The sequence below is a fragment of the Lepisma saccharinum genome, chromosome 5 (assembly GCF_977018435.1).
Source record: "Lepisma saccharinum chromosome 5, izLepSacc3.1, whole genome shotgun sequence".
In the NCBI taxonomy this organism is placed as follows: Eukaryota; Metazoa; Arthropoda; class Insecta; order Zygentoma; family Lepismatidae; genus Lepisma; species Lepisma saccharinum.
This window is the reverse complement of record NC_139233.1, coordinates 83,379,530-83,406,537: the sequence shown is the minus strand read 5'-3', so window position 1 is coordinate 83,406,537 and position 27,008 is coordinate 83,379,530. Positions and strand designations below refer to the sequence as shown.

Here is a 27,008-nt window from a genome sequence, read left to right as displayed (position 1 = left end):
TGAATTGTGCCACATGAACTTAACTTTTAATACACATTTAAAATTTTCTAGACCATTAACTTTGGGGGACTGAAACCGCTAAACCATCAACTTTGGGGAGGCTATAACCAGAGACAGCAAAACGCATGATTTATTACTAGTATATACTAAGTATGTAAATTATGAGTATTGTTAAAATTTTTACTAAAAAAGAGTTTGAAAAGACGATGTGCATGAACTAGGATAGTGGATGGGACGTTCGGGCTACAAATGGCCCTCGTATGACATTCAGAACGAGATCATTGATATATTAGGGAGATCTGTTTTGCGCTCCGTGGTAGCAGATAATAAAAGTCGGGAATATCTTGCTATTATGGTTGACGAAACATGTGACATATCCATCCGTGGGCAATTAATATTCTGTGAATAAAAAAATGATATTTTTTAGGAATTCATGGGCTTTTATTAGGGATGTGCGGGACGGGAAAAAATTTCAATTTCCCTACTGAGTCGGGAAATGTTCAATATTTCCCGATGCTCTGAAAATCTCGAATTATACACGTCATTTTCACTTTAAGTGATTTCTGGATTAAAAACTAACAATTTACGGCAAGTTCCAGAAATTGACAATGCAGAAAACGTCGAGAAATAACGACATTTTCAAATAAGCATTCGGTATTTCCCGACTGCACGGGATCCCGAAAATTCGGGAAATCATTTCCCGAAGTCCGGATCGGAACGGGAATTTTTTTTCCCGATCCCGGTCCTGACTTTTCGGGATCCCGCACACCCCTAGCTTTTATGAGATTCCGAACACTGAGGCCAAAACTTAAAAAAGGGAGGAAGTGAATCATTCGTTAATTTATTTCAGTGATCAGAGCTCCCCCAATAATTTTGACAAGTCGGCGCCCGTGTCTGCAGGGACAAAAGTTGTGGGTAATAGCCCCCCTTTTTCCGCCACTACTGCAGTAGGTTAGGATTTATATTCATCTAAATTTCAAGAAACTAAATATTATAGAATTACTATCCTCGTCCTGAAAAAAACACGGTGAAATATTTCCTGCTGCATGAACAGTTTATATAGCAGAAAACAACCTGCAGTGTCATAATAAATTCTCCAGATGAATTTATCTTTCAAGGTACAAAATTATGTTACCAAAAGTAAGCATCTGCGCTTCATTCAGTTATACAGACCAATTAATCGTTTCGCAAAAGAAAAAAAAATCACGTCATGGTCAAAATCACGCATTGTGCATTTAGATAATTAGTTTCCATTTCAAGCTTCCACCAGTCTCAAACTTACAGGACGATACGAAACAAAGAACTGATAGGTTTCGATTTCTACAGTGCAGTACGGGTGTCTCTTGTCGCACAACAATTTTGCGACCTTGTGCATACATAGCTAGCCTGCCTAACCTAACAACAGACATTTAGCCTAAAATTAAAAAGCTTTCTCCCGTGACGTCAGAACATAAGGTTGTCCAAGTGTTGTGAGATAAGTGAGACCTGTAAAGCACGGGTTAATTGACACAGATTCAATGAAAAACAGGGTTGCCAAACAAAAAAATTATCACATACTATAAAATATCTACCACCAAAATGTGTTTTAAACACTTGTAAAAAAAACAAAGCCGTGTGTTTTAAACGTTTAAAACAAAGTGTTTTAAACACTTTTGTTTTAAACATGCCAATCCTGCTCGAGAGTCGTGAACGAATGATGGGGAAAGAGTCGTGGGACTGTGCTGTGACTCTTCGTGCTGTTTCAAGAGTCGTGAACGAGCGATGATGTGTCGCAGCGCAGATCTGGAGTGCATTTTGTTGACTCGCTTTCTCACATTTGTTGCGAAATTAAAACCAGTGATCGAATGAAAAAAAGGAAGAATATGTAAATGCACGTTATTACTAATAAAAGGTTGATATAATTATATAGCATTTCTGTGTATGCTATCGTACTGCATAATTTGCATTATCCGCAGCATGAAATGTAAACTGAAACAAGATACAAATATAGAAAATCTCACTCATGAGGCAGAGTAATGAAAACAAGTATGTGCAATAAATTTTGTTTGTGTGTGTGTGTGTTTACTGTTTACACATATATGTATATCCATACACATACAGAATCGTATTTGTATTTTTCTTATTTTATGCCGCTTTTCTTCAAATTTTAAGTAATCGCGACGATGAGGATGATGCGTGATGATATAGATGAAGGGACACTCGTAAAGAATATCCTTGACCAGACCGGGACTAGAACCCGGGTACTTCTGTGGCAAGATCAAATGTCGATTACTTCAGAATCTTGGCCATCTAGTCGGCTACACGCACACACATATACACAAAAATGCAATACAATTTATTAATCTTGAAGGACGTACGTTGTGTTCGTTTACTTAAATACAATCATCTGCTTCAACACCTCCTACCCCCTTCCCCCTCTTCAGGCATGTGTTTCGAGAAAAAAAAGCTTGGCGACTCTTTTGAACGACTCTTCTCAGTGAGCGAGCGCTCATGAGTCGACTCGCACAAATGAACGGCTTGAACCCATCACTAGCACAGATTACTCTACAGATTATAAAAGTGCCATATGAGAAATTTTAATGTGTTCTACGCTGTATAAATTACAGCTTGTATACAAACTGCATTATACCATTTGTACATCAGCGGAGACTCGACGTATAAATTAAAACACGAGTCCTTCTTGCATACTTTATGTTACGTTTTGTGTGGTGATGAGTAAAAATTTAGTTATAAACAGTGACATGAAAATATTCTATTTCGTAAGTATGAATTCTTCAAGAGAAATATTAGGTTTTTAATTGTTGATAATTCGTTTCACATATCGTTGCATGGAATGGAAAAATGTAGCAAAACTATATGTAGGTAGTAGCTGAAAAGGATATTTATGTTTAACCTGTGCGTAGCAGATTACTTTTCACCACGTTGAATGTGTCGGTATTTTTCTTTCTCCCCTGAAAGTTACGAAAAAAGCTGATTGTGGGTAAGTTCGTTATCCGACTTGGAATAAAATTAATGCTGCAACATGTACTGTACATGAGAGTCGTCATGTTCGACAGATGCCAACATCTGCATCCATGTTCATGCGATGTTAACGTAATAAGTGGTATTTGGCTCTCATGTGAGTCCGCATAAGAGGTAACCTGTAAATTTGTAATGTCCCTTTCTTTATAACACGTTAACTTCGTACATTGTCTTCCTAGTCATGTGCTGGTTTACGCGATCGCCTCGTTATGAATGGGTCCTTGATTGGGCAAAGTCCCGATTGTTTAATTCTGATTTGATCATGGCACAGGTATTTCTGTTTCTGTATTTTATCACATACTTCGGAGTCTTGGCAATTACTTAACTGCTTTACTGTTTGCTTGAAAATGAATTTTCACATCTGTATAGTCCATGCGCATGCACTTCGGTACAGCAAGACAGGGTAACAGTAGTATAAGCCGGAGACACATTAAACTCGTTTGTTTTCAAATAAAAATCATTGCTACTTACCTCATATGCATAGCGGAAGATTTTTCAAGCTGGGGATCACTTTTTTTCCCATGAAAAAAGCGTTATTTTTAACATTATAATCATTTATTGGTCGTTGCTAATTCGGCGGGCAAATTTTGACTCACGTTGTCTATTGTCAGCTGATATGCAGTATCGTCAGCTGATGTGCAGTGTTTCCAAACTTATGAACCGATAAATGCCGCACAAACTATTCACAAAAGGTTTTTAAGCGAAAATTGAGGCTAGACTCTACTTTACGTCCTTATCTGCATGGTGATTGCTTCTTTGCGTTCGCGGTGTGCGATCGTGGTGCGGCACCCGGCATCTCTTCGGGTAAGTACCTTTTTCTTTTTACACTTTCTGTTCACGATAGCCTCACTATCCATTCACGGGGTCGAGGTATGCCTATGAGGTTAGGTTCCATTAGCAGTCATTTCACCCCTAAATATGTGCTTCACCATCTAAAAAATCCTCAGTACGTTCACTTGCGCATATCCGGACAACATCGGTTTTTCTCAATTTACTCCTTCAGGAAATTTTTGCTCTCTTTGGAATTTACGTTGTTGAATTCCTTATAAAATAAGCTTTCCAACGATATATGACACATATTCCTTAGGAAAAGGACGTAAACTAGAGTCTTACCTTACATTGGAAAAAAAAACGCTCACACGTCATCTTGTCAAACTTCCGCGTGGTTGCTACACTGTGAGGGGGTTACATAACCGAACGCACGGAACATTTGATTCACGTAGTCGACGGTAATGGCGGCACGAGCTATCGTACAACGGAGATGCATGATTGACGAAAAATACCTTATTCACAGGCAAAATACGTTGCACGATTCTAAAAAACAATTTCCCTGGCTTCAGAAAGTCCTCAAGAACGCAATTCTGTAAGTACTTTCTCGTCTTTTCTCCTGTAAATTTTAAGAAATCCGTCTCCGACTTATACTACTGTTACCCAAGATGGTATCCGGCTTATACTACTGTTACCCAAGACAGCAGTGCTGGCACACATCATAACTGTTACAATATTACTTCTTAACTTTTTAGTTTTTCAACGTGTTGCCTCAACAGAATCAACCTGCAAGCCTCCAAGGTTCAGCCTTTTCCAACATGGGGCTATCAACACCCTCTCATGGCATGTTGACAAATCATCTGCGATACACAACGCCAGCAAGACCCCGAAAAATCAACAGATGAACTTGAAGGATCCAATGGAAGGGTACGTTATGTGCAGGAAAATTTGGTGTTACAATTGGTAAGGGCTGAAAGAAAGCCAGAATGCCATTGGTTCAGTCTGTTGATGTCCTCAGTGTTGCAAACAGAACGATTAAGTGTCCCATGTGTACTGTATACTATCAGTGATGTAACATATCCACAAGCTAGTTAAAATTTATATTCATAAATAAACCTATATAGTTTCAAAACACAGGGGAAACACAAACATGGGTAAATATGCGATATCGCCCGGATGGATTTCTTCAAATTTACAGGAGAAAGTACTTACTGAAATGAGTTTCTTTAGCATTCTGGACGTTCTTGGAGGTATTTTCTTTCACGGGAAACTGAAAACTTCGTATTTGAATGCTGCCAAACAAGAATTAATCACTTTTTACGTAAGAAACTTGCATTGCCTGTCATATTATGCCATTGTTTCCATTGTGTGCGTGCAGATGGCGAGAGCGTCGAAAGTCACACGGTCTCGTCAGTGTTTCCAAATGCATTTTTTTTACGAGAATTTTGTTTTCCTTTTTTTTTTTTTTAACTATGCGTACCTAACCCAACCTAACCTAACCTTGCCAGAAATGGTTTTTGGGGCTATCCGGCAATGGTTTGTGGGGCTATCGTGAATGGTTTTTTGGGGCTATCAGTGGTTTGTGATGACATAATGAACACGAAAGTAGGTATTTTTCGGTTAAGAAGGTTGAAACACTGCATACCCACTCCAAAACGACAAAACACAAGCACGGCGTGATGATCCATATTGTCTGTTACCCAAGCAGAACAAGGAAGACAAATAATCACTCGTAATATGAAAAGTTGACACTATTTTATGGAAAAAGGCATAACTTCACCTTAAAGAATGTTCCGCAATGCAGAAAAGGTAATTTTAATTTTACCAGTGGTAAAATTAAGGAAAGGTAAAAATTTACTATCCTTCGGACACCTCTAATTTTTTCGTTTCGTCAATTTTTGACATTCGTACTTACGTATCTGCTTCGCAGAACATTCCTGAAGGTGTATCAACGTTGTTTTGATGAAATTAATTGCAATTTTTCACATTACCAGTACGTCTTTCTGATAGGCCTTTTCGCTTGCCTGAGACGAACTAACCTAACCACGCGACAATGGTTCGTGGGGCTAGCGCCAATGGTTCGCAATTATTTCCAATTTCTAGATCCTGATACTAACACGACACCAAATTTTAACTATGTTTCCTAACCTAACAGAAGTAACCTATCCACGCGGCAGTGGTTCGTGGGGCTAGCTATTCTCCGTCGGAGAATTAATTTTCAAGAAACAACATGAATTTCAGCTATGAAACATTCTCACATCACACAATACACCTTCCCGATGTTCGACAATGCTACAGGAACTTATTACGGTAAGTAGTTTCTTCGGTAAAAATAAATAAATGTGTCCGAAGGATAGTAAACAAGTACCTTAAGGAAATGAATGAGTTAAAGGTGTCTGGGCGTTATCGCATATTTACCCAAACATGATTGCTGACATACGTATGACATATTCTATGTGAAGATAAACGTTTCAGGGTGTTTGGTCTATTAAGACAGCTAACTCGTCCATTGCACATCATTTAGTTTGGTTTCAGAAAGTAAACTGATATGAAATATTTCCCAGTACTGATAAACTACTGACATAAAATTGACGGATTACTATAACAGAATATCTGTTGAACCAATACAAGATTGCAAATAATTCTTGCAGAACATTCATTCACCTACTCAATTAATGCATGTAACCAAGTGATTCAATTTGTTTTAATTTAATAATTAACTGCATATGTAGAAATTTACTTTACAAAACCATGACATGCATTTTGATGCATAGGAGTAATAAAAAATAGCTAATATTACTGATACACAGATATGCCCACAGCGATAGAGTAACAATTAGTCTCCTTCTGCCTGGTCCCCAGTCATGTAAGCATCAAGGGAAATGAAGGAGCTGATGCTACCGTCAAGTCTGCTGATGCTGACGGTGATGTTCTCGTCCACCTCCTGCCAGTTAGGGACCTGCAGATGTATTTCACTGTTCTCTTCTTGAGACGTGGCAGGCTGAGTAGGATGAGGTAGCAGGGAACAAGCTTCATGCTATCAGACCCATCACTGGTACTTATTCCTCATCCCATCCCTCCCTGTGAGAAGTCATCTTAACTGTGCTTTGAATTGGACACAACCACCTCACTCTCAATTACTGCAAAGGCTAGACCCTCCGTTGTGCTGTCACATTAACCTTCCTAACTATTTATCATCCATCCATGTTGGGAGATGACAGTGTTTTACGAAATGTTTTTATTTTTTAGAGAAGAGCCTTTGTGCCTTTTATACTGTTTCTGAAGAAGTTTTTAGACTATCCTTGCCTTTTTTACAAGTTGGATTTGTAACCTTTCTCAAATGTTTTTGAATTTTGAGGTAAGGGAAGATAAGGAGATTTTCCCTGCAAAATGGCCACATGGGCTGAAGCACCCGAAAATGTTAAATCAATCCATCATCTAGTCTGTCTCATATGTACTAATAATAATAAGTTGGTGATGTTATGGCTATGAGGATAAATAATAGTAAAGCAGTAGATTAGGGTTAACCCTTATCGGATGCAACTTTGCATGGTTGTAGGAATATATGACTGCTACATGCTACATTTTTCCATAGAAGACATCCTGACATCCTAACCTTACCGAGAATGGTTCATGGGGCTATCCGTGAATAGTTTGTGGGCCAATTGCAATCACAGACCGATAAAAAATGTTAGTTTCGTTGCACTGTAACAGCAAAATTTCCTCACTCAATTAAACTTATTTTGCAATTTCTACACGTGACCCCCAAATTTTAACTTCAAATTCGTGATTAGGAGGCCTCAATTAGTGAGTATGCGAAATATTACAAAAATTGGAGAGGGGTCCGGTATTGTAAATTCTTACAGAGAGTTGTCATCGGGAGAGGCACACATGAGGCTCCTCCTACTAAAGGTAATATGTCTGTGTAAAATCAATGTTATGGCATTTCAAAATTGTTTCCTTTGTGGGATGAATCAGTGAAGTCAATTTAAAGCTTAATATTTGCTCCCTATAAACTGATCAAGAACAGTGATGTCTTACTATTTTCAGTAGAATATGAGAGATTAAAGAGAGTTAGAAGTTTGTCGTTATATATGAAAGGAGCAGATTAAAAACATTTTTCTTCTTTGTCATTATTCTGATTGTGAGCAGGTTTAAAACAATATCTAAACAATTGTAGCCTCAGTCTATTCTTTTCCGTTGATGTTTATAAAATGTGCTGCCTCTTTAATTGTCTGTTGAACTAATAGCATGTTAATTTGTAAGCCACTTTTAAGTAAGATTTTCTATTTCTGTAGGTGGTTTGCCATGGAACGTATCTACTTGCAAATTTAATTTGGTGACTTTTGCACATTAACGAAAAGCAGAAAATACATTGCCATGAATCGGGAGTCTGAAGAGAAAGGCATGGATGGACAGTGTTACAGGTATGATAAAAATATACACTTTTGTGCACTTGTACAATTACTGGCATCAGGATGGGCATGTAGAGGGAGTGGTGGTGAGGAATGCATCTGTAAGCAGAACGTGTGGAGACTGGGTATGTTGAACAAGGACATTTCTGGAGTTTAGAAGGTGATGAGAGGTTGTCAGAAGACATCCTTACTGTTGGAATCACAAAAACAAGGAACATGGCTTGTGTCTGTGATCTGTGTTTGTGGGGATGATATTGAATGTCCAATACAGGGGGATTGGAGTCTTTCTTGGGAAGGGGGAGGTATAAACAACGTATGTTTGTAGTTTTGCTGGCCAGGGATGGGATGGCTTTTTTTGTGTTGTTGGTGGAATTGCTTGATCAATTGATTGATTTAGTTTATTTTACTTCACTTTTCTGCCAATTTTGGCTAATCATGAAGATGATTATGAGTGATATGATGAAATTGATGAAGGGACGCTCTCAAAAACACCCATGTCCAGGCTGGGATTCAAATCCAGGACCTCTGGCACACCACAGAGGTCGGCGGGAATTGGATGAATACAGTGAGTGTTGGAAGTGGTTGCAGGTTTGATATGGTTAGATGTTTGCAAGTTGTTATCTGCAACTAGGAAGGTGTCTGACTTGTGACATGGGATTGAAGGATCTGAACCAGTCCAGGTGGCTTAAAAACTGGAAGGGCTCGCAATGAGAATTTTGAATTTTGGAGTTTCACTGGCGCTCGGTGGATCTCTCTCTGAATCATCTTTTTGCTCCCCTCCTCCTGCAAATCCCACAGATTAAATAGGAAACACTCAGCAATCAAGATTAAACACTTGATATTTTGTGGCCTGGTTGAATTATCATGTTGCAAGAACAGAGGCTGATGGATGCTGCTGCTGCAGGTGACCAGGTAAATTTCACAAATAGTGAAGAAATTGTTGCACACATAAGTTAGAATCTTGAAATAACCAGTTCTTCTTATTCTTCTTATAATAAGTGCTGATGATTCTACATGACTGACAGTTGAGAGGGTGGTTGAGTGGCTAAGTTAAATCAAGGAGTTTGCATGAATGACTTGTATACAATGATGCCCCGATTATATGTTTTTGAGGGGATCATTCACAAAATGAACTTAAAATGTGGGAAAATGTAAAATCGAGGAAACTTTTATGATATTTTGCTACATTGGAACCATCAAGATTGAATGTATAATGTGGCAAAATGTAAAATCGGGCTTTCACTGTATTACCCCTTCCAAACACCATTTAGAAGAGGTGTGTGTGGGAATTTGGGAAGTTGATGGATTAGAACTGTTGAATTTCCTTCAATTCATGGTATGACATCTTTATTCCAATGTAAAATTTGGCAATTAATTGGAGTACATCCATGGATTTTCAAAGCAATACTAATTAAATTTGTAGTGCATGTTTGGAATAATAAATATAAGAGTATAATTCAAAATTGGGAGTGGAGAGTGCTAAAACAGTACAGAAAAATATATAGTTCTTGTTGAATATTATCTAAATATGTTGATTACTTTGAGATCCTCATTGTGGAGTGTAAGGAGCGGCCTTTTCAGAAGGGGCTTGAATGTGAACCACAGTTCCACATAGTATGTCCTGAGCTATATTGCAAACAAATGAGGACCAAGGTCCAGATTACACCTCGACTTGCAGTCAGTATACCGTATTTTTGCGTGTATAATGCACACCCTGGTTTTTGATGGGGAAAAGTGACAAACAATTATATCTCGTATATAATGCGCAGTATAATCCAGTTTCAAGAAATGGCTTTCTTAGTTGTAGGTCGTAAAGCTGTTATTATGCTGATCAAGAGCGAATGACATCATACCTATTCAATGAATCACGTGTTGCTATGTGGACCAAGAGGAGAAGAATATCACTTGTGTCTGCCATGAGTTACCAACCCACACCACTTCCCCCCTCTCCCTCCACTGTGTTTGGCAACCCAAAGCTTTCACTCCTTAGCCACCTTATTTATTCTGTAATAGTAGACAGCGAGATCAAAATTATGTTATAGATTTGCAGTGCTCAGGAAGTTCAACAAATACCGCTGATACACATCCCATGTGACGGGAGGTGCATTCTCGAATTCTGCCAGAATGACACTGCTTTTATTTGTCACGGAACATTAAATTACAAAGTAAAAATTCGTGGGAATTTTATGTGTGTAGTTTTGCTCAATCCTTCCTTACTTTTTTTAAAAGAAACTTCAAAATATATACTTTTTCCGTGACTAACATAACATTTATAGGAGACACATTCAGGATCCTCAAACTAGCAGTTAGCAGCACAAGATGTTTTTCATTACTCCATTCACACTCCATATATATGATATTATTTGGTCAGTAATACATTTTAATTATTATTTTCTTTTTCTTTATCTCTTCTTTCATCCAAAGTACCATAAAAATCAGAATGTTCCTTCATTTTATGATGAAGTTATTTCAACCACATTTCATATTAGTGTCACTGTCTTAAATGCAATACTGTTACCATATTCGGAAACTGGAGGATTTAAGTTTTACAACGATATATAACATGATAGGGTTCCGTAAACATGAAAAATCAATGAAAGTGTCACAAAATCATGGAATGACCCTGTACGGATTCATGTTGCCTGTCCAAATTATTCAGTGCATAATACGCACCACAGTTTTTGCGGGCAAAAATTTTGGAAAAAAATTGTGCATTATACAGATTAAAAATATGGTGATCCGGGGGGGGGGGGGGGCATGTATTGTGTCCTGTCCAGGTGTGTTTGTCTTTTCATCCATTTCACCTTATCACCTGTCATTCTCTTCTTTGTGATTAGCTAAAAGTGGCAGTAAACCAAGTGAAATCAGATGAATTAATTAGTTAAAAAATTTTGAATATGTATGCTGCACTGGGTTATTCACCATTATTTGAATGTTGAATCAATGTGATACCATAGAATACATCAGTTCAACACATTTTTTTATAGGGTAATTTGAAATTTAGTATACTGAATTTTACCAGTCCAAAATCTTGGATTCATATGTCAAATGGTTGTATTTAGAGACCTTAAAGTTGTCAACTTTTACCAAAACAATGAGCAAAAGACATTTCTTACAATTGCACTTTAAGCCTATCCAATTCAGTTCGAGAGCTCCCACATAACCTTATCCTTATTTGTCCAAATCATCTCAAGGTGTAGCCCCAGTTGTAGCTCCAAAACTTCCAACACCATGAGGTTAGGTAAAATTTACTTGTGAATTGTTTTCATTCTAATGTGGCCTTTTAAATTTTATTTCAGTTTGCTAACAAACCACTGGCTGTCAAGGTTTAAATGCAAGCAGGTGTTTTCATTTGCTAGACTTCAGACGTGTGTCAGGTTATCTTGGAGAGGTTGCAATGCTAGACAAATTGCTCTAGGTACGATCCTACCAGTGACAATGCAGTTTATGCTAGCATTAATTGCTGCTCAGAATAGTTGGTGCACTGCAGTTGTATTTATTATTCTTTTGATAAGCCTCTACTGCTATTCAGTGTTCCAACATGTTATTCCAAGCACCAAATTCTTTTTAGTGTGGACATTGTCATCGGGTGTCTTGTTGATGATGGTGTTTGAAAACTATGTTGTTCCAATGTTGGAAATCCTTCCAGAAGAAAATATTGCACTTCTGGCGTATGTGTTAATTGCAATCGGCTGCATGTATAAGGCAAGAATGCAGTTTATAGTTCACCTGTCGGATGATAGTGTAGATGAAAATTTTGGTGAAGAACATCATAGTGGTGGCTGTGTGGAGCAAAGTCTGTGTCCAATATGCAAGAGGAAGATGTCCTTCAGGACATCACATTGCAGTGTCTGCCAAGTTTGTGTTGCGGAAAGGGATTACCACTGTGCTTGGTGAGTCATATTTCATCCGTCTTTGCAAACAAACCTCTTTTCTGTTACTGCACATACGGTTCAAATAAATATTTGCCTAGTCCATACAAAAAGACCAACATTCGAATGATGTGGTTTCATTCTTTCTAACGGGAAATATTTTTTTTTTTTGAAAATTTTCTTGTATAGGTTTGGGATGCAAGAGGTCAATGAGCTAAGTATATTTGAATTGTGTGGATGTGTATTAAAAGATACAATATTTTAGGGGAAGCACAGTCTTTAGTCTTTACCAGTGGTTATCATTATTGTCATTCTTGAGAGATTACAATGATCATGCATATTCTACTTACTTATTTCATGAAATAATATTTTCAATATTTTCGTCTGTAAAACATGTTGAAAAATGTAGATATTGGTAACTATAAAATATTTTACAGTATCAGTGTATTTTTGAAGCTCAATTGTTATCTTCATCATAATTGCGCAACACAGCAGTGGTAATGTGGCAAAAATACTCTTTGGTCACGCAGATCACTATTGTGATACATAGAATATTACTAGAGCCGCGGTGGCTCAGTCGGTAACGTGTCTGACTACCATGCTCAAGGTCCCGGGTTCGATCCCAGGCCGGTTCAAATCCGGGAACTTTTCTAACGTTGGAAGCAACCCCGGCACCCACCCAGCGTCGAATGACATGGGTACCTGGGGGAAACCCTGGGGGGTAAAGGTGGTCAGTGGCGTGCTGCTGATCACATCACCCCCACTCATGACCGGATCTTGAAAGTGTGGGGCGTTACCCCCACACCCCCTATACGCCTTCATGGCATGGTGCTAAGCACAGGGGAGCACTTTACCTTTACCTTTTTACATATTTTTGGTAAATAGAAAAGCAACATTTTGGTACAAAAACAGAGTCAATTTTGGGTTCAAAAGCGGTAAATAAAATAAAATTTTGCTGTTATATCTGTGAAAAAGCTGTATATAAAATGACATTTTAGTATTTAAAATTGTAATATAATCCCAAATTTGATTTAAAAACTGCACTTACTACACAAAATAAACATATCGCTTCTAATAGCACATTTATGTCATTACCAGAATATTAAGTTTATTCCTGTATAAAGGGATCCATTTTTTGCTTCTCAAATATTTACAGCAGAATTAATCATTTTCCCGTGAATTGCATAACTCTCAGGATAAATCTGACTTCAGAAAGTGTTGCGTCGGTAAATAGACTCTAAATTTCGTGTTTAAGAGTCTTATTTCGCATTATTTCGTGGCAAAACAGGGTGGGAAAATGCACTTCACACCTTTCGGAAACATGAAAAATTAACATTACAATATGTTATTTCACATTTTGTGTTTTCTTCAAAAACAAAATATGCATGCCTCTAAATATTACCATTTTTACCCATTATTTGTCAAAATTTTATAGCGAGAATGTCCCTTTTAAGTATTCTGGTTCGCTTAACAAAAAGAATACAGTTATTTCACTCAACATGTTACTGGAAGAAGGGAATACTAAATCTAGTAAATTGCATTTGAATATAATGAAACCAAACAAAAATACATGCAATATATCTTAGAATCTTACTTTTATTCTTCTGTTTCCACACAAGATTTCACAAACACTTTTCTTGTGGTCTGGACACCAACTTTATAGATTTATAACAGATTTTTAGAAACATATATGAAACTATGTGTCCAAAACCACTGTCCTCAATAGTTGCCCACTGAAATATGAGCTTTGTAACAAGTCAAACATAGTTTGTGGACTTTTTCAGGAAGGTACACTGGGAGAAAAGGTCAACCGCGTTGCCAAATGGCAGTAGTAAGCAAATATGAACGAGTGGATCACTGTCGTCATCTGCATGACCACTGCAGTATTACTCCTGTATTAACAATGCATCGCATGAAAAACAGATGCCTGTGTGCATCAAAACATCGAGAATGTATAAAGGTTGTTCCATGTACAAATCAAGATTTTTATGCAGAAGTACAAAGAATTTTAAATCTTCAGCCTGCTACGTCAACAGAGAATTTCCTGCTAATTTTTTGTCTGATCTTTTCTTTTAAAGGTTAGATTGTTGCATTGGCCAGATAAACAAACGTGCATTTATCATAGGGGTGCTGTTTTTAATAATAGCTTTAACATATGGTGCGAATCTCACCTTGACGACAGTGTGCCATCCGTTTCTCATCATGGATATGTTTCTTCTGCCAGATGACTGCAGTGATGTGTATTATGACTTTGAGTAAGTACGAAATGTTCTTTATTTTATACATATTTATAAATGTCCTTTGGTAAGTTTTTCACAGTTTACCTTTTATTATTTTCCTGTAGTTTACGGTTATTACAAGCATAAGAAAACAGTTTTTTCTTTGTGACGTTTCAGGAGAACACACGCTCCTTTCATCAGACATTTATTTTCATTTTGACTAAAGATACAGTTATAACAATGGTTAGTAATTTTTAAACAAAAAGAATCTGTTATATAATGGATGTTGTCAATGTTACATTGTTGTAATATAGCAACTTAACTGTGAAAAAAGCAGTCTATTTTATTTTTATTTGTAATAACCGTAAACTACAGGAAAATAATTCTATCATGCAAGCAATGCGTACATACAAGAAAAACTATTACCTTTTATTTTTATCAAGAAAGGAAAGGATAGCCACGTGGGAAATAAAACAGAATTCTCTCAGTCAGTTTGCTTTGTTAGTGTCCTTTGCAGGAGAACCTATCTGACAGAGGGAAGATTATTGCAAGATAAGTTATTTACAAGTTGAGTCTGAGTATATGTGAATTGGAAAATGTGAACTCTGCACCTTAAATTAGATATTTTAATTACATATACCCAGTGGCGGAGCGTGACCTTTCCAACAGTGTAAGCCTATCATGATGAAGGCTATTTCCCGTTGTGCTTATTTTTGGGCTGACATGGTTAGTGATTTATCCACACACATCGACCCCCCCCCCCCCCAATTTTTTCAGAACAATTCCCTGGAATTTTTCACCAAATTAAAAATTCTAGATATCTGATAATTAAGTCAGTGTTATTCCTATCACAATGAGTAACATTCATGGTGGTTGCGGTAAACGTGGTTTAAAATTACTTACGTGAAATTTAAAAGATTTCGTAATTCCGCGGAATTACGAAATCTTTTAAATTTCACGTAAGTAATGAGTAACATATCGATAAAAAATATGCAAAGTTAGATAAAATGAATAATAATAAACAAACGAAAACAGAAGGAAACAGAAAAGTGCTGAATACTTTTTACAACCGCATAAGCAAGTATCAGTTCCGTATCATGAATCGCAAAATCGGCGCACTTTATTTTTCGTTTCTGTTACTATGTCTGCTAGAGAAGGAAGAGGTGGGCCTACCTATATCCACAAGTTTCTTCTTGGCAGCAAAATCCTTGCTGAACAATGGCGTCTTCAACAAGTTCTCCACCCCACCGCACAATCACACTCATTTTATTCCATAATGCACTTCACTACTGTATCACACCACAGCACAGGGACGACAGTCCGCTTTTCAATAGATGGAATTGGCAAAAGCAATACCTCGAGACTTTAACAAACACACAGCAAGAAGGGGGAAACAAAAAGAAACCAGATCCAAAATCGGTCACTGATGAAAGCAGTGATCTTTCGGACTGTGAGGGGAACATCCCTTTCGGATATAAATAAATTCCCTCTCTTGCCTTAAAATTCCCTATATTTAGTAAAAAAAAAAAAGTACAATATAAAAGAAATGCTCACAAATTGTAGGGATATATCCAGAAATTTCTATCAAAGGACATGTAAGTGCTTTCTTAGGATAGTGTAAAAGCAAATCTAGCACCTAAAAGATCATAAACAGGCTTTTCGTACGTTGTTCAAAGAGTGTTTGAATCACGGACTATGTAATTAATAATATTTGGTTCACATTTGACATGAAATTTGTAAAATTGGTTCAATCTTCAGTTTTCATTAACATTTATTTCACTTTTTAGCTCAATTATTACCAGCTGAGTTCATACATAAACGGAAAACAGAGTCTTAATATGTCTAATGTTTATGCTCTCCTACAAGCGAAAAACAGAAACAACAAGAATTTAGCACATCAATGTGTAGGCCTATCTAGTTTTCCCATATCCCGCTCATTTCTAGGTTTCTCCTTTTTCCCCCTTCCTGTTAGTTTTTTGCTTCAGAATTCCCTGTTCCTGGGGGGGAAAAAACTGCTTGAAGCACCACCGGCTCAAATTTCCTTTGCAGTCAACCATTCATACCCGACAACGCTGGAGCCCCTCCTCTTGCAGGACCTGTGTCTCGCTGGCGCGTATTCAGTGAAGCCAACCCAAGCATAATGGTGCTAAATCTCATGTGCCATCTGGTGCTGAAGTGTTGCAATCTAACAAACAGGATCTCGAAGACTGGTATCGGGCCGAGATGAACTTTGAAGTTTTTACGAATTTTGTCATATAATTACATACATTTTACTAGAACTAATAAAGTGTAAGCCCGGCTTACATGGATGCTCCGCGCCTGCATATACCGTTTAATTGAATTGAATTATAATTTTCGGATACATTGGAATTACACAGACCCTTTATATTGTTAATTTGTGTGTGTATGTATGAGAAACAGTAATATGTAAGGTTGAAATAGAGAAAACATCCGCTTGTATGTACCCTTCAATTTTTGAGAAGTTTGCCTTGAAAACTGGGAATTATACTGGAATTTTGTCTTGATCCTAGAGTGGCCACCCTTAATAACTAAAGTGATAAACCTGCTTTTTATTTGTTCTTATTTTCTTATTGTACTCATGTATTGTATTCATTAGTGAGTTAACTTGCAGGTTTTTTTTTTTACACTAGACAATCCACGTTTGTTTCAAAATTAGAACATTCTTTTTTATATATATACATTTTAAAGAAAAATGTATTTTAACACCACCACTAGTGTTACCATCCTGCAAAAAGATGTAAAAATAAACTTAAAGTCTTTGCATTTATTTTATGCTATCCCAGACTGTGCTTATGTAGTCATTCATTCCTTGAGCATGGGTGCACAGGATTAATCATACTTTGTACACACATAAATGTATTTCTTCTTAATTGTCAGCATTGTGTACTAAGTCATGTACTACTTCTTGTTTCAAACAAAGTGGAGATTGATTTGCTGCGCAACTGCAATATGTTCCATGGGTATTAATATTCATATTGTGAAGAATATGATTATTTTAAATTATTCTTGAAAAACCTTAATAGCTTGGAAAGCTTCTGCACTTTGTATCAATTTTTCTTGGAAATGGCTTACTAGTCAGCGCCAGCACCTCGGCATATCAATACCCATTGGTAGGGGCATGCATACTTCGTTTTTGACGAAAACATGAAATGTGAAATAATACATTCTAATGTTAATTTTTAATGTTTCTGAAATGTGAGAGGTGCATTTTCCTACCCTGTTTTGTCACGAAATGATACGAAAAGAATTGCAAATTGCAAAATAGACTCGTAAACACGAAATTTAGAGTTTATTTACTGACGTGACACTTTCTGAATTTTGAATTATCCTGTGAGATATGGTGTAAATATTTGAGAAGCAAGAATGGACGGACCACTTTATACAGGAATAAACTTACTATTCTGGTAACTATGTGCTATTAGAAGTGCAGGGTTTCCACACACCTGGAAAAACCTGGAAATCTCAGGGAATATGAAAAAAATGAAAATCACATGGAAATCTCAGGGAAAATCATCTAATTGATCCAAGAGTCCCAATAAAGTATATCTGAGGGACTAGAATATGCTGTTGATAATAAAAATTACTACTAATGTAATTATTAATACAATAACTTCATTAACCTACTTTACACAAGTTGCTTTGGAAGATACGGGCTTTAGATATATATTTATTTTGCATCACAGATTAATGGATATTGTATCTATTTGTAAACTTCTTTTGTCAAAAGTGTGAACATATTAGCTTTATATACTATATACTGTAATTCGGTTTTAAAAAATGTCTAACTCCCAACAAAAATCTGTAACCTTAGTCATCATTTCTAAAAAAGGGAGCCGGGCATGAAAGAGGAGAAAAATTAAATTTTAATTGCAAAACATTACTGGGCATGTAAATGAAAAGGTACAAAAAACATATGCTTTGATTAGAAGTTGAAGTGTACAAAACGGAAGAGAACAGTTAGTCCAGTATAGCAGGTTAATTAACTGCTTCTCAATAAGTTACCTTATTAATTTGGTGAACAAGAAAATAAATAAATATATATATGCATCTACAAATTCTCACTTTAATAGGATAACTGAGTCTAAAATTACAAATAGTTTTATTCTATCAGATTCAACAAATCATAAAAAACATGAAATTATCCCCTCCGTGAGCATCTCAGTCCATAGAGGGGACAAAATGTTTTCTTTTATTGTATTACTCCATGGAAATACAAGTTAGTCAAAAAAACAGTAATTTGCTGACCAAGGCAGTTGATTAAGATATAAAAACACTTAACATGTAATGTTTCAATGTTAATATCTTAATAAACTGCCTTGGTTACAACTTAGTGTTTTTAATATGGAAACAAGGCTTAATTATATTACTAGTTAAGCAAACATAAATTGTCAGAAGAGTTCTGTACATAATGTTTATCACTCAAATCATAATATGTATTTTATTATTTGTAAAATTTCTCACATTGAGAAGTTTGTCCATGGAGTGAGCGTGCAATCTCAACGAAGTTTGCATATCAGAACTTAATCCCAAAAATCCCATTCAAATTGCAACACCTCCAACTGTCCCTTGAAATCACAATGGCTTTCATTCTCTCCAATTCCTGATGTGGAGTTAACAGTGCTGCACTCTGTGGATTTTTATGTGAGCCTTTTATCAGTGTCCACGGAGTGGAGAGCTCCCCATTGAACATTATCTTTTAATATTTTACTCAAATGTGATCTTCATGAAATTATTTTTTTAAGATTCATTGGGTGTTCTAGTTCTAATATAATTACTTCATTAATCATAATCTATTAAAACTTAATTTGCCTATAGGAAAATGTATTAAAATAATCTTCATCCATAAATTTTGAATGCGGAGAGTCGACGGAGGGGAAAATCTACATAAGCTTTGTAAAATTCTGAAAAGAGGAAAAATTATTTCTAAAAGAAATAAAAATGAAGAATCTTGTAATTAATGACTAAATTAACTCCTACTGAAAATAATGTGCAAATATTTTTTATGACTGCCGAACAAGGTTTCTACCAATGATGTATATATGGCTAGATAGCTAACTCCGCCTCTCCGCAACGGTCGCAGGTGAAGCCACTCGTGCGTGCATGTACGGCAGGAAGAGCGGGACCCTCCATTGGTAGCTATGCTTACGAATGTTAATTTCAAGTTTTTTTACAGTTTTTGTGTTGGGAAGAATGTTGTAACGATGAAACATGAATTCGTAACACATTGTGAGTTGCTTTTATGCAATGATATTCATTCACTGCTATTAAATTAATGAAAAGTCAGGCAAAAGTACTTAGCTTACCATGTAAAGTGTCGATTTTTTCACAGAAAGTAAGCGGAAAGATTATAATTAGCAGGCTAAACAAACCCTGGGCTTAGTGCAACGTAAACAAGGACGTATTTAGGGGGTTCCAGACCCCCCGGAAGACTTATCGAGCACTAAAAATAATTAAAATGTGCTTGTTTACCACCTGTTTATTTATTTCCACCGAACTTACTGGAAGGCAAGAATTATATTGCGATCTAACGGCTTTGTATGGCAGTTCCAAAGAAGATTTATGCATACAACTATTTATAATAATGTGAATATATTCACGAACTTACATTTCGATAATTGGATCTAACATAGGTTTCTGTTGCTTTTCAATGCTGCCATTCTGTATCTGTTTTTAAAAATATTCCATTCTTTATTTTATTGTTGCCAGAAAAGTTGCTTATTACATAAGTTTTGTCGATCGTAACTATGTGCTCGCTAGATAATAAATACAAGCTGTTACATCTCTATTCTTAAATCTATTATTTTTATCTATTCATGTAATAATAACAATACAATATTAATTTATTTACACATAATTGTGAGTAAACCTATAAATAATATTAGCATATAATTTTAAATATTATTGTTATTATTATTATTTCTGAATCACTTGGTTTAGACTAGGGCCTTCTCGATAGTGCAGTGGTAGCGTCGTCGCCTTGTATACCCAGATTGTATACCCGGAGGAGGCACATAGTCATTCGGGTTCCACTTTAAACTGTAGGTCCAGTCCCAATTAGCCTTACTATGCATAAAGTGGACTTAAAACACGACTCAACTTGGTTCAGACCCTTAGTCTCTGAAATATATTTCTGGATACGTGCCTGAACATAAAATATACCATTCAGGTCATTTAATTTATTAATAAATAATAATGGAAACGTTTGTAATGTTAACGGGGTTTGTACATCTAAAAATCTTTGAAAATACATGTTTTCCAAAGAAAAGACCTCCCTTGATTTTTTAAAGAAGTTTTAACAGACAATTCCAGGGGTTTTTCAAATTGCGCAGCAGCTATGAAAAACGTTACCACATTTATTCCTGTTAAAAAAGAAATAATTACCTAAGTTACATTTTGTTTGATAAATTAACCGACTATTGTAGGGGCTATCAAACTGGGTAGCCATGATTTAAAAAGAAATGCTTGTTTTGTTTGCCTTTTTTTATAAGAAGTTCACAGACAATTCCAGGAGTTTTCAAACTGTTTTGAGGTTACACACAAAAAACCTCGATCTCAAGTGAAGTGTATTGGGAAATATTAATACCACCATAACATATATGTGACTTGTCCCCAGAGGCCGCAACTTCATATAAATATTTGGGTTTGGGAAATGGGGGAGGCAAGATTGAAAATATTTTTTTATGCATAATGTATATACTTCTTGAGGAATTGAGGGGGATAGAAAGTGCCTCACCCTCCTAAGTCAGTGCCTATGCTTGTCCCACAAATAACATAAAATTATAAAAATATGTAGAGCGAAACACGAACTAGCTTCCTTTCACGCATTCTCACATTTGTAGTAACATATCCATAAAATAGTTACGTATTTCACAATAGAAATGTTTGTACACAATTATAAAATACATATCTATGAAAGGAAACATCCGACCATGGCTTTTCCGCACTGCAAGAAATAACCATAATTACGGCTACCGTGCATACAGCCAACGGGTTCTAGCCGTACACGGAGACCTCCTGTGTGGCTTCACTCGTCTGCGGCGAGTCGGCTATCTAGCTATTTATATATCATTGGTTTCTACCCCTTTTTTTTGAGAATGACCATGTCATTTTATTCTTGAATTAATTTTTTTTCTGTTATCAGAAAGTGTACTGATAACAATTTTTTCCCAATACCGATAAACTACTGATATAAAATTTACCGTTAACATTAATCAATATTCTACTGAACCAATATAAAATTGCAAATGTTCCTTGAAGAACACTAATCTCCTTTATTAATCTATATAAAGAGGTGACTGCAATGGATTTTGCCTTTGAAAACACAAACTGAGCATTTAAACATTTACTTTATAAAACCGTGACATATGAATTATAAGTTGTTTTTTTTTCATAAAAATAATAATAAAATGGCGTAATATTGCACCAAATTGCTATTTATGAATATATCAGATTGGTAAAATTACCAATACACTGATACATTGGGAAAAATCATCACCAATAATAATAATAATAAAGATGAGGATGGTATGGCTATGAGGGGAAATGGAGGGAGCCATTGTATAATCAATTTAGAATAGTAATGTACTGTGTGTTAAGTACTCCGAAAAAAAAATTGAAAATTCTGGAAAACTGAGGGAAATCTAGGGGAAAATACATTTAGAGTTCATGTGTAAACCCTGGGTTATGTTTATTTTGTAATAAGTGCAGTTTTAAAATCAAATTTTGGATTATGTTGACAATTTTAAAAGCATAATGTCATTTTATATACTGATTTTGATCTGTTTTTTCCACAGCTATAACACTGAAATTTTATTCTATTTACCTCTTTTGAACCCCAAATTGACTGTTTTTGTACCGAAATTTTTCTTTTTTTTTTCTTTATTTACCAAAAAAATTGGGTATCCTACCACTACACAAAGTCCTGCTCGAAAGTCAATTTCCCATGCCCAACTCTCCTTGTGAGTTGCCGGCCCCCGTGGTGGAGTGGTTAGCACATCATGCTACGACGCAGGGGTCCCGGGTTCGAATCCTGGCATGCGCATGGATGTTTGTGAGTGTCCATTCAACAATTTCATTATATCATCACTCATCCCCATCTTCGCAAATTAGCCAAAAGTGGCACAAGCAGTGAAATAAAATAAAGCAAATCAAATGTCCTTGTTTCATTAATTTGTATATTTTATTATATACAATAGAACCTCGATTTTACATTTTTTAGGGGACCAAACTGATAGAACTTCAAATGAGGGAAAATGTAAAACTGAGGTAGTTTTTACAGCATTTTGCTATGTTGGTGCCATCAAGATTGAATGTATAATGCAGGGAAGTGTAAAATCCGGAAATGTAAAATCGGGCTTCCACTGTGTATTTATTGCCTGTTTAGCTCTTTAAATTTTAAAAATATTCAAACTAAGATATGTAATGTATCATTAGAAGTTATCATTTAAAATTGACAAAATATCATATTTCTGCATTTATTTGTTAGTGATAGGCCATTGTAATCCCAATTGTTACTGCCATATGCTTGAGTCCCATTGGCAAGTAGATAGACAATGATTCAAGATATTAGATATTCTACTGTGAGTGAAGGTCAATAAATAGCTCACAAAGTGATATCATGGCTGATAGTTTTCAAAGGTGTCAGGAGATTGCAGCTTTGTGATAGGTAGCAGATAAGTATTTCCTCTGTATGCCAGCTCACTATTGAAAATGGTGTCCATGCTTGAGGAGTTTTCAGCCGAAGAGCAGTGCACTGTTTGTGGATTTTTTTGTGGGCAAAGGACTTCCTGAAAATGATAGTCATAAAAATAACCTCAGTTTATGTTGAGAACGTGAAGTGATACACAAATGGGTCAATAAATACTCTCAAGTACACTCAGAAGTTTCCAATGAGAAATATGCAATTGTCATGTCGATTCATTGATTGATAAATTTTGTGTTTTAAATCCACTTTATGCACAGGAAGGCTAATCAGGACAGGACATACAGTTTAAAGTGCGATCCGAACCACTATGTGCCTCCATCGGGTATCAAACCCAGGACCCCTTGATTACAAGGCAATGATGCTACCACAGCACCATCGGGGAGGGCAGTTGTCCTGTCGAGAATGTCATCATCATCATCATCATCCTTCGCCGTTTCCTGCCTCTGGCTTGGTTGGCATAGAAGTCAAGCCTCTCCATTTTCTTCTGGTCTTCCATCATTTCTCTCTTTCCATGGTGTTCCAATTTTGTCCTCTTCTCCTAACTTCTCCACTATCTGCTCTTTCCACTGACCTTACTCCCTCTCTTTGTGCATTGTAAGCTCTTACTGCTAGTCTTTCTGTACCCATCCTCTTCATGTGTCCGAACCATCGCATCTGTGTCTGATCTATTCTGTCCTGAAGCTTCAGCACACCCACTGTCTGTCGGATCTCCTCATTCCTTATTCTATCGCTTTAGTCAATATACTCCTTAAAAATCCAATCTCCACTGCCTGCATCTTTCTTTTGTCTCTCTCTGTCATTGTCCAAGTCTCTGCTCCATATGTAATTGTTGGCATATAGTATGTGTTGTACGTATATTACCTTCTTGTATTTCTTAGGTACATCCCTGTTCCATGTTAATCTTCAAACGCTTTGATGGAGCCCACCACCCATTTGTCCTCTTCTGTTTACCTCCTCATCTATTCCTCCACTTCTCTCAATTATGCTTCCTAGATATTTGAAGTTCTCCACTACCCTCAATTCTTCCGTGTCCATCTTTATTGTTAATACATTTCGGGCTCTGTTTCTTGTTGTTTAATAACACTCTTAATAACACGTCACTGTTTTCTCCACTGAATTTCATTCCTGCAGAAAACACAATGATAAAAATCATGAAATCTGATGAGAGCATTTAACCTAGTGTTATTCCCAAGACCATTTCATATGTGTACAGAATTTGGTAAACTGAAAAACCTGCAAAGCTACAGCTTGATACTAGTAAAAGAGGAAGGAGGAAACACTCACCAGACATAAGAAAAATAAAAATTTTTGCAGCCCTGAAATAAGAGAGGTGGCGGAAACAATAGTGCAAGTTTAACCTGCTGGGTTGCTAGGACGAGATCAAAGTTGTTGGCGTTAAAAAAGTGGTTCTCTCACCATGTTCCCCATTACAACCTGTTACCTCCATTACTACCCTTGGCCTCCTTCACCCCTAACATCACATCACTCTACTCACAGTATTCGACAAGCCTGGCAACTCTTGCTGAGAAACTAATGCAGGTACAAAGGTAAAATTTCATTAACTGATTAACTATCAAGTTCTATCCAGGCTCTAGGTTCGAACCCCAGTCAGACATTGTGCTTGTTCGATAGCCATTTCATCATTGGCATCATTCATCCTCATTAAAGACGTAGAAAAGTGGTATAAAATACCAAAGATTGAAGTAATACCAAGTTGTGGGGTAAGAAAATATTTAATTTCTCAGTACTTCTCTGAGTCTGGTAGTGCAGATTGCAAATTTAATAATATCAGTGCAACTGCAGACCTCATCAGTCTCTTATGAATGTATGAGTATATTAATGTTGAATTATGCATTTAGTGGCCTTCTCTTATCTGGGAAACAACTGCATATATGCAGTACAAACCCCGTGGCATAATCTCCCATATTCTCTGGTTTACCGTCTATATACCAACTTTTTCGACATACAGTGGGACCCCTATTTTACGTTTTCCCGCATTATACATTCAATCTTGATTGTCCAAAATAGCAAAATGTTATAAATTTTTCATCGATTTTACATTTTCCAGCATTTAAAGTTTTTACAGCTTGGTTCCCTGAAAAACGTAAAATCGAGGTTCCACTATATGCAGGAATTGCTGGAAAATTCGAAGTTGTCAGACTTCTGTTTTTGTTTTACTTTCATGCATTGGTGTTATATTTCTATTATGTCTAATTAATATATACTACAATAAATAAGAATTGCTATGGTAAACCAGGTGAAATTTTCATAACATGCCACTTCCTTTTTTTACAGTCTTGCTCTGTGCTTCGTATGTGCCATATATTGCCTCCTAACTGCTGCATTGCTGGCTGTTTTGCTTGTGCGACAGTGCTGGATGATCTCGTTAGGCATAACGGAACAAGAATGGTACGAACTCAGGAGGCATGAGAGGCGGTGGGGAGGGTTGTTCTCAAATAGGCCTCATAGCAAAGGTTTTATTAAGAACTGGCTGGATTTCTTGTGGCACACAATATGATTTTTTTGTCAAGAATAGTTTCTGCCAGGAAATAATTAACTACAATTGTTGATCATAATTCTGTGGAATTATTTTAACTGCAGTGTTGATGTGTGTATTGTTACTTTTGTGCAGCTGACAGTATTTTAAGAGAGAGAAATGTTTCATAACAATGGTTATAAATCAATATGTACTGATTAGGGCTTGGAAGTTGTTGACCTAAAAAAAAACTTTAAATTCTTAAAAAAATACCTAACCATTTTGATAAATAACTTAAAAATAATTTTTGCTCTTAAAATGAAAGCTTTATTTTTTAATAAATTACAAGAGGATAGTTGAATAATTCGATAAATCCCATTGCTTAGCAGTTTAAACTATCGAAATAAAGACGGTAAAGATTTAGTTGCATCTTGCATGAAACAGTAAGTGGTCAGCATCTGCAAGTATAGTTGCGTTTTGCGTACATAAGATTGTTTTTTTTTATGTAGTGACATAGTGGATCACAGCAATAATAGCGGCCAGCAAGTAAACCTCAAAGTAGGCTTTACCCAAAGTATATTAGTTTTGCTGGAGTAAAAATAAACATACCACAATTAATTATTTAATACAATAGCACAACCTCACATGGCTAGTCACCAGTGGCAGCGATTGGGTTCCAAAGCTGGGGAGGGGGGGCAACTGCCCCCTCTAATCGCTGCCACTGCTAGTCTCTTCACTTCTGTGACGACTATCAGGTTTAGCAGTTTTTTTGTCCTCAAGGCCCAGAAAAAAAATGATTTTTCATCAACGTCCTAGCCCTAGAAATGATGTAATGCTATGTCATTAATTCAGAGATGTAATGAAAGAAGTATGATATGAACATATGTTTGTTATAATAAAATGTTGTTAAGTAGATGTGACTGATTATTTGTTGAAAATAATTCCTTCACAGACTATTGAATTCATACTTCAGGTTTGTGCGACTTACTCACTTTTGTATATATTCTTTCGTTTTTCTAAAAATTAAAAATACAAAATTATTTATTACTTACGTAAAATGAGTATCTATTTTGTACACCAACAACGTTTCGGGAACCACTGTTACCTTCTTCAGGTCCTATATCTCAGCTATCCGAAAATTCCCATAGCCTTGTCAATTCATACACTTATTAGGAAAAGGAATTTGTACAATATGGTAAAGGTAAAATATTAGAAAATGCTAAAACCTTTGCTAAACCCATGCTCACTGCTATTTGTTAAAATAATCACTATAAAACCTCCCACTAAAAAACCGGTGCAAGTTAAAACTTTTAAAAAAGGAAATATAATTAGCAATAGTTCAGGTTCACAACAATTAAAAATGCCAACATGGAAGTTTTTTACATCGCCAAAAACACATAGCGTGGTTCCCCTACTCCTAACATAAACAGCCAATAGGAAAACGATATTTTATTGAAAACTAGGGAGAAATACTTTGCTATAATATTACAATATTAAACTATATAGAAATAA

At 36.2% G+C, this 27,008-nt stretch overlaps 2 protein-coding genes across 7 annotated transcripts in view; both read left to right on the top strand.

Annotated features, from left to right (window-relative positions):
- LOC145987919 (uncharacterized) overlaps positions 1 to 27,008 on the top strand; it is a 341,487-nt gene that overhangs the window by 240,515 nt on the left and 73,964 nt on the right. The window lies entirely within an intron of this gene.
- GABPI (zinc finger DHHC-type palmitoyltransferase GABPI) lies at positions 2,673 to 26,429 on the top strand. Of its 6 annotated transcripts, none has more exons than XM_083123301.1 (6): positions 2,836 to 2,980; positions 4,569 to 4,716; positions 8,088 to 8,216; positions 11,504 to 12,097; positions 14,155 to 14,331; positions 25,316 to 26,426. In XM_083123301.1, the coding sequence occupies exons 3-6, from the start codon at positions 8,170 to 8,172 to the stop codon at positions 25,536 to 25,538; spliced, it is 1,041 nt and encodes a 346-aa protein (XP_082979427.1). In that variant the 5' UTR covers positions 2,836 to 2,980; positions 4,569 to 4,716; positions 8,088 to 8,169; the 3' UTR covers positions 25,539 to 26,426. The 6 variants fall into 6 exon arrangements, with proteins under 6 accessions (XP_082979428.1, XP_082979427.1, XP_082979424.1 ...); XM_083123298.1 differs by having other exon boundaries at positions 4,545 to 4,716; XM_083123300.1 differs by lacking the exon at positions 2,836 to 2,980 and adding an exon at positions 3,049 to 3,135 and having other exon boundaries at positions 4,545 to 4,716.